This window comes from Suillus bovinus (genome assembly GCF_016758785.1).
Source record: "Suillus bovinus strain UH-Sbo-P2 chromosome Unknown EDB93scaffold_34, whole genome shotgun sequence".
In the NCBI taxonomy this organism is placed as follows: Eukaryota; Fungi; Basidiomycota; class Agaricomycetes; order Boletales; family Suillaceae; genus Suillus; species Suillus bovinus.
The window spans coordinates 230,545-238,921 of record NW_024542090.1 but is presented as its reverse complement, the minus strand read 5'-3'; the positions used below and the strand labels follow the sequence as shown (position 1 = coordinate 238,921).

General features: G+C 48.1%; 3 protein-coding genes across 3 annotated transcripts; 1 reads left to right on the top strand and 2 right to left on the bottom strand.

Annotated features, from left to right (window-relative positions):
* Window positions 1-1,774: 1,774 nt before the first annotated feature.
* EDB93DRAFT_1150560 (uncharacterized protein) lies at window positions 1,775-3,484 on the top strand. The gene is made up of 2 exons (XM_041449683.1): window positions 1,775-3,230; window positions 3,287-3,484. The coding sequence occupies exon 1, from the start codon at window positions 2,252-2,254 to the stop codon at window positions 3,197-3,199; it is 948 nt and encodes a 315-aa protein (XP_041306928.1). The 5' UTR covers window positions 1,775-2,251; the 3' UTR covers window positions 3,200-3,230; window positions 3,287-3,484.
* A 117-nt stretch (window positions 3,485-3,601) lies between these two features.
* EDB93DRAFT_1241072 (uncharacterized protein) lies at window positions 3,602-5,638 on the bottom strand (the record flags this gene model as incomplete). The annotated part of the gene is made up of 7 exons (XM_041451831.1): window positions 3,602-3,639; window positions 3,689-4,236; window positions 4,288-4,897; window positions 4,952-5,283; window positions 5,336-5,418; window positions 5,474-5,554; window positions 5,606-5,638. 7 exons carry the CDS (start codon window positions 5,636-5,638, stop codon window positions 3,602-3,604), a joined length of 1,725 nt encoding a protein of 574 aa, XP_041306927.1.
* Window positions 5,639-6,770: 1,132 nt separating this feature from the next.
* Window positions 6,771-8,374, bottom strand: EDB93DRAFT_498034 (ribonuclease H2, subunit B). The gene is made up of 8 exons (XM_041456568.1): window positions 8,270-8,374; window positions 8,116-8,208; window positions 7,933-8,067; window positions 7,802-7,875; window positions 7,560-7,749; window positions 7,335-7,508; window positions 7,205-7,286; window positions 6,771-7,157 (listed from the first exon to the last, which is right to left on the bottom strand). The coding sequence occupies exons 1-8, from the start codon at window positions 8,298-8,300 to the stop codon at window positions 6,857-6,859; spliced, it is 1,080 nt and encodes a 359-aa protein (XP_041306926.1). The 5' UTR covers window positions 8,301-8,374; the 3' UTR covers window positions 6,771-6,856.
* Between the last annotated feature and the right edge of the window lie 3 nt (window positions 8,375-8,377).

Here is an 8,377-nt window from a genome sequence, read left to right as displayed (position 1 = left end):
TGGGTTCGTTAGCCTTTTAGCTGCATCTAAAGCTCAATAGAATTCCGCTGCAATGCGCAAAGATATTTTGAAGTGATCACCTTACGATATCCTCATGACGTCGCTTGAAAGCTGACGGTAGCCGCGGCTATCTCGAATTCGAATTTACGTGCCGTATTGGCCTTATCAACATCTAGACAAGGGATGAAAAACCTCAAATGGGGCATCGAAGAATGTGTTCAACGGCCTGGTGTTTTGACTCGAGGTCCGAATGTATAAGCTCACGCTCTGTCCAGCTCAACCTACCAGATCATATCAGCGACGTTCAAGCCAAACGAAGCTGGACCATATACCTTAGACGGGCACATATAGTAGAAGTATGGAAGACGGTGAACCCGCATACCATACATGAGATTGGCGGTGGATGAAGCAAACGGTAGAGTACGGAGTATTATACCAACGCATCCAGTAGTGTATGGGTACATACGGGGGCTAGTTGCTATAAAGCGGAGCAATAGGTGAAACTTCGTTCACGTTGGTATGTATCCTCAAACAGGATGAAGAAGGACAAGAATACGGCAGGAAGTAGAAACAAGCGTGCTAGTTGAAGTCTTGTGACAACGACCCGCCAAATATAGGGCCCAGGGTGGGGCCTAAGAGAGATGCAGCAAAGATACCAATTATGGTCCCTGGCTCTCGAGTATCCTACATATCAGCCAGGGTCGCAGCCGAAATAGCCATAGCAGCGCATGACCTATTGGGTAGGGAATCGATGATCAATCAGTACTCGGTACTTGTTGGACGAAGACTTACCCAACAGGCTACAGCTTGAAGTATTTGCATGCTGATCATCATATTGATCGTTTTTTGAAAGTGCCAAAATTGAGCCGGCAGCCCAAACGCCACGTCGCGATAGTGAGTCATGCTTCTGCTTTTGCTTTAGTTATCATGATTGATGGCGCAATACTTAATTCGGAGCCAATCTGATTGGACAGATGTTCATAATGCTCGAGCAATGCAGATGCCTTCGAAATTATCTGGAAATGATCAACTGTGCCTAGTCTTCTCGGTGGCCTACTAAGCTTGAGTTCGAGAGGCTATTGAAATGAGCGATTATCGCTGTTGATGTTGATATGGGAGGTCATACGAAATGGAACGTACTGCGCAAATTAAATCTGTTCATCTAACATTGGCCTCGAAGGCTAATTCGTGGATCTCTCTCTTGATGCAGCCAACGAAATGCCGATTGGGATTCATGACAGACATGTTATTTTCAGGTATACAGTCTAAGCCCAAGGTCATGCGGCGGGCGGGGGCCACCAGTGAACCTGTGAACAGACAAGATTGGTATTTAAAGCAATGTATTATTGAGCACCGCAATAGTCAACGTGAAACTGACAACCATTGTCACATGGGAGTGTTTTGCATTGTGAAGAAAACACTGCTTTCCAAGCACGCGGCCTGGTAGTCAAATTAGAGATCTGTCGGTTGAATGGATCTAAGAAAAAATGCACAAGCACAGGTGCATCATGATGAAGCCAAGTATGGACTCAGCCCAAGACAGATGATGAAATCGACGAGACCCGTCGGTATCATGAGACAGTGAGCACGACGTCGTCGCCGCGACAGGGTGCAATTATCCACCCACAAATGCTGGGTTGGTGAAGCAGGCTAGATTTCGGAGTTGAATATTGAATAGTGCAGGGATGGTGTCGAAGTCTATGTAAAAGGACGTGGTCCAATGATTATTCCTGTCAGGCTCTCCATAGTTTCCTGTAGTATGTAACGTTGTTGCTCGCCTCTGAAAATTTTGGTACTCCGCGGGTTGGTCACGCCCTATCTGATCTTGAGGAGTTCACCATCTTCTTTCCTCTATAAAATGGTCTGCAGGCTAAAACAGACTATCAAGCATATTGATTCACATATGAACTACCTACGGTGGTACTGGCAGATATAGTCGCTCAACAAATCGAGCGTTATTTCACAAAGGACAAATTTGCGGAGAACCCACACCGGACATTTGTCCTCTCCCGGTAAGCATAGTGTTTTGCCAGCAAATAATGCCATACTAGTATACGAGAACCCCACACCTACGTTGCACAACACCAGTGGCCATGAAGATAATTGCGTTCGCAGACCGCGCACACGGATCATGATACATGATGGTATTGCCCCAATCCGCTGTGTTTATATTGCAGGACCGCTTGTATATGCTGATTCAAACATTCTCCTTTGCGTTTTCGATTTCGACGGTTGAGTCAAAAATTTCATCATGTCATTCTCTACTGTGCCATCGTCCACTGTCGCTCTCGAGCACCAACACATCGAATTACCTCCCACTTCCCCCACCAACCTTCAAACGTTTTCAGATGCGCATGACTCTGAGGAGGTTGCCCAGAGTATCGCACTCCGCATAATTACCAATGCGTGCACAGTCGACGGTGTCCGCATCGGTATCCACTTTTCGAAGGAAGAGGACAATAACTTTTTTCGACTCGTCGCTTCCCATATATCCGCCCGCCTGCCTTCATCCACGTATCTTTTTGCGATAGTCACCACCAGTGCATCGCAAGCCAACGATGGTGGTAATACCTGTGTTTCAGATGCACTCGTCATCTGCGGGTCAGATGAGGATGATATGCAGCGGGCTGTGCTTCTCGCCTCTTCCAAATTTCCAGGACGGGTGGATGCAGTCGACAACAAGGGCACTCTCATTGCTCAGGCTGCGTCCATACGACATATCGGCTCCTCAGCATACCACGAAGCCGCCTTGTGGGACATATTGTTCAGTTCCGTGCACACTCACAATCCACATTCTCCTCCCTCTGGATCTCGCAGCATCGACCAAATTCTCTCCGACGCCCGGGCCAAACTCGAACGATTGACGCCCCAACAAGCTTACGACGCACTCCACGACCCCACATACCCGGTGCCCGTCTTTCTCGTGGATATTCGTCCTGCTGCAGACCGCGATCGTGATGGCGAGATCCACGGATCTCTCATCGTCGAGCGAAACGTTTTGGAGTGGTGTTTTGACCCACGCTGCGAAGCGCGGTTAACGATTGCAGATCGCTATGATTTGAAGATTATATTATTTTGTAGTCAAGGGCGTACCAGCTCGTTGGCTGCGGCATCCCTGCATGAGCTTGGATTGTTGAATGCGACCGATATAGTGGGCGGTTATGATGCGTGGATCGCGGCTGGTCTTCCGTGTCAATAGGGCTATTGATGAGGAAGGCTATTGCTATTTAGTCAGTCAATCATCGTTTGAGTCTAATGATGTATATAATTAATGGGATGTGCTTAGATTCAATCAGCAATTTTATCAATTGTAATCAGCAGAGATGACACCTCAGGCCTCAGGCCTCAGGGGCGGCAGCCAATGCGACCGGTATGGTGGCGCGGAGATTTGTGCGTGACCGATATTGTTCCTTGGTGTAAACTTGCTTAGTTGTAACTTTACTGTGTATGTTTATCGTATTTGATTGAAGGACGAATCTAATTGATGTAGTTTTGAAACAATGCATAATTTACAAGTGGGCTTTTCTAGCGCCGATGTATATCCAAGAATAATGACCCTGCCATGTTATGTATGCTCTAGTCGTCATGGTGTTGCGAGCGCTCATATAAGCGAAGTTGTCTCAAGCAAGAGAACGATACCTAAGAACATGGTAAGCACCGCCAAAATAGACATTCAAGTTGGACTCACTGTGTACGATGGAAGGTATACTCTGTGTGGTCACGTCCACAACCAGATCTGCTTTCTTGGGCACCTCATACTCGGTGTCAACACCAACGAAACCCCTTATCTCTCCGCGACGCGCTTGAGCATAAACGCCTTTGCGGTCAGTGCGCTCGCAATGTTCGACAGGCGTCGCAACATGAATCAGGAAAAAGTTTCCTCCCGCACCGCCATTCTGAAGAATGGTATCCTTCACCAACGCTCGTGACCGTTCTTCAGGGGCTATAGGTGAAGCGATGACAGCCGCCCCCGCGCGAGCGAGTTCGCCTGCTACGAAGGATATGCGTTGCAAGTTCTCGTGACGCTCGTCCGGTGTGAAGCCCAACTTGGCGTTGTCGTCTCGTACGGTCTCGCCCAGGAGAAGGGATACGCTGCGACCACCTTGTTCGTTGAGTGCGACTTGGAGGGCCTTTGCAATGATGTCCTTTCCAGAGTTGTAGAATCCAGTGAGACAGAGAACAAAGCCCTGTTTGTTCCTTGGCGGATAACTTTCTCGCAGCCTCGTCACCACAGCCCTGATCCGCTTATTAAAAATGATGCGTAGTATATCAAGGATGGGAACGTACTCGTAACTGAACCAGTCAGGGATATGGGCCCCTGATTTTAGTCGCCTCCGCAGCTCCGTGCCAGAGATATCCAGAGTCTGCGCTCCAGCAGGTATTTCGTCCACCGGTTGATACTCGTCGGTGGAGGGGAGGTATGTCATCTGTTGGAATGGAACCATTTTTATTTCCAGCTCATCCTTGTACTTCTCAACAAGTTCTTGTGCGTCATATGGACCGTAGAAATCTTTGCCTTGTGAGTTCTTTCCTGGTCCAGCATGGTCGCGACCGACGATGAAATGCGTTGCACCAAAGTTCTTTCGGATGATTGCGTGCCATACTGCCTCACGGGGACCTGCCATGCGCATTGCGAGAGGGAGGAGCGCAAGCTGACCCATTCCATTTGGGTACTTGGCCATGATGGCTTCATATACGCGGACACGGGTATAGTGATCGACATCTCCTGGCTTTGTAAGACCGACGACAGGGTGGATTAGGACGTTTGCCTGATGTTGGCGGGCAGCGCGGACTGTGAGTTCACGGTGAGCACGGTGCATTGGGTTCCGGGTCTGGAAAGCGACGACTCTGCGCCATGCAAGTTTTTTAAAGTGGGCACGGAGTTCAGCAGGGGTATCTGCCAAACCTTTGTATCAGCAAGGTAGGTGACCTCAAAATTGAGATGACTCACATCGGAGAGCAACATAATCAAAGTGCGAGGGCGCCTGTATGGCTTGCACCTTTCCTCCTACATAGAAAGGCTTGACGCGGTTGCGGAGGTATGCGACGGAAGGGTGTGCTGGATCATCGGCACCGAAAACATGAATAGCCTCCTTGACGCGATCATAGGCGTAAACATCATCGACGGTGATGATTGCAAGTGGTTCGTCATCACGAGGATCTCGAAGAGCAATGCGAGCGCCAGGCACTATGCTGAGACGCTCGACATCGGCCGAAGACACGTCAAGGGTGACAGGCATTGAAAAGAGTGTGCCATCAGATAGTCGTAAAGTGTCGACGACGCTGACAGATTATTATCAGCGCGACTTTCTGTGGCTTTGGTTATCACTGTTACCTTGTATAGTCAGCTTCGTTCATGAAGCCTTCCAATGGACTAAAGCCGCCATTTATAATTAGCTCGAGATCACAGAGTTGACGCTAAGATGATTCAAGATCCGTATTCAGCTTCGATAGCGTCACTCTGGAGACAAACCTCGGTGAGAACAATGTCCTTGAGCGTCGCAGCCTCGTCCTTGAGCTGCCCTGATATTGGCTCATCTCGTGAAACAAGGTCCTGGGATGATGTTAGATGGCGTGAAATGAGCAAACGCAAGGAGGAACGTACCTTCAAAATTCCGCCATGAGGGATGTTGGCCATTTCTAATAATGTAACTTGGTCCGGGGCATTTAGCTACTATTTAAACGAGTGACGAGTGTATAAAAGCTGCGAAAAGAGTGGTGATTACTTATCAGGCGATGAGACGATATCACGCAATAGTGAGCCAGCATATCGATGACGAATAGATACGACTTTTTCTGAAGACGTAGTTTCACTTGCCAGTAAGCCAATTGCTGGTCATATGACGGATCCAACGGCGCGCGCTGCGTCACATCATTCGTTCGTCTCGACCATGCCGCGTCATGCGCTCAACGAGCACACCATTCTTTCTCGTTTCTGAGTCAGAGGATTCATTCATTCATTCAGGGAGTACTCACATGTCTTTTTCATCCAGACTTGATATTTATGGCCATATCGAGGTGTCTGTCATAAACCAGCTGGGTTTGAACCAGAAACACATTTGCGAACTCATCGGGCACGAAAATGTACTCGTCGACCCCGACTACCCTTAAATTCACCCGTCGACATCGAATCAATTCACCGTTAAACTTCTGTGCGGCTTAGGCTGAATGCATATTAAACCGATGTGCTGCACCAGATGGGAAGGCTACTACCCGGCCGCGCATCAAGCAACTTGAAGGGCGTATGTCAATTGACCGTATCTACGGGACGATTACCGTTCTCATGCCATCTCATGCTCGTCACCTCGAACTGATTAGCGCTCAGCACCCGTGGTTTACTGGGCAAGCCTGATTGCAGTTTTGGAACAGACTCGGCTGGGAATATTTGGATAAGTGGTCTGTTCTCATGACATGCGTGACACTGTCATATTCTACACATAGGCTCTGAAACCACCAACTGGACCCTTCCACCTTGGATTGTCATACTTTGCTCAAATGAGAGTGCCAAGTATTGGTGCAAATGCCAGTCCTCACCGATGCCGACATAGTGTCCTTTGCCCGTGGCATGTGTTCACAATGGTTTTTAATACATCATTGATTGTAAATGAAGACCTTGCTCGAGGCAAACATTCCTCGTGGCAGCTTGACAGGTACTCACATCCTTCGAAAAGTGTTCCGGAATAGTAACTGTCAGTGTGAATGTGTGATTCCCGAGTCGGCATGTAAGGCCACGGATCGGAGGAAAAAATAAATAACATCTTATCTTCCTGAACTAACAGGTCGAACAAGTGTACTATCAGGCGGCCAAAGCATCGTAGCGTGTGGCCAAGCGTGAGCGCATGACTCCAAGTTGCAATTATGCAGCTTTCTTGGTGAAAAAGGTGGACAACTTCGACATCCCTGCCACATTGGCCTTCTTCAGCTTCTCTACGCCATGTGACGACTTGGCATCTTTTTTCTTCTTCTTATCTCCATCGTCAGCTGCGTCAATGTCAGCATTCCCAGTAGCCTTGGCGTCTTTCTTCTTTTTCTGATTTTTATCGCCAGCTGCAGTGGATTTTGGAACCCTCGCTCTCTTCTTAGTGTCGGGAGCTACGGCGAGCAAAGCGAGTTCTTCATCTCTGACCGTTTTCACATGGGCGTCCAATTTAGAGAGGCTGATAATCTATCAATATCCGCTAGCCGCAGTAAATAAGACACATACTTGTAAAACGCAATCAAATCCTGCAACACGTCCCGGGGAAGATATTGCGATAGCAATTCACATGCTAACTTGGTCCGTCCCACTGGAGAAAAAATTATTAACTAGAGATAAGCGGTGAAAAAGAACGCACAATCGAGTAGTTCCTCTTTTCCATCATCCATCAAGCCATCCTTTGCAAGGCTCCGTACCAAAGTGCGAGACATCTCTGCGACCTTGGGGTCGGATAAGCGTCCTACCTTCCTCTTGAGATTTTCCAGCACAACGTCATGAGAATATCTGTATACAGTAATCTTGTCCGTTATGACTTGAGCACAGACATGTTAATAAACGGTTGTATAAAGCCCAAAACGCTCACCCTTGACGTCGCAGACACGCTTTATAGAGGACTGCACAAAATCCAGAGACAGAAAGGAAACAATGTCGTCTGCGGAGACATGTAATGACGGGTCCTTCTGAGCATCTTTATCGGAAGCATCAGCAATCGTCGCAGAGGCTTCTTCTATAATATCTTCCAAGGGCCTGAAGTTGCCTTTTGAGCCGTCGCGCTGTAAAACGAACATCGTTCTAGGGACTAGTACAACATGTATGATAACATACCGCTTGTGGGGCACGTAAAAGATACATGAGCAAGAACATGGGGTCCATGGGCGTCATCACTATAAGCTTTCCATCTGAATACCTGTGCGTCAGAAATACATATGGTTGGGATCAAGATCTGCATAATGCACCGGCGATGACTTCCTCTCCCATAAACCAGGTCCGCGCATTCGTCGGGGATATGGCTTGCACCTCTAATATGGAACTCGTCTTTGTGGTATCATTTTGTGAACGGTGATCATGAAGAAGAAACAGTGAAGCGAGACCTTGTCGTTGTAAGCGCTTAGAACGACGGTAGTCGTATAGCGACTGACCTGTACGCGGGTGTGGAAGTCTTAGGAATCGAGGCACATAGTCGGGATGGCGGTTTTCTTGATTTAGCCGCGCAGTCAGTGTGTCAATAATGTCTGAACAGAATGGCAAGACAAGTCAACATGGGGGCTGGTGTGGGCAAGGCGAAGAGCTTACCAAGTGGCAGTATCGCAAGGTGAGTCGACATCGTGAATGAGTCTTTAATGGACTAGTGAGCCTCGGGTATATGTATGACTTGCTAGTATATAAAGTCAATTGCAGTGT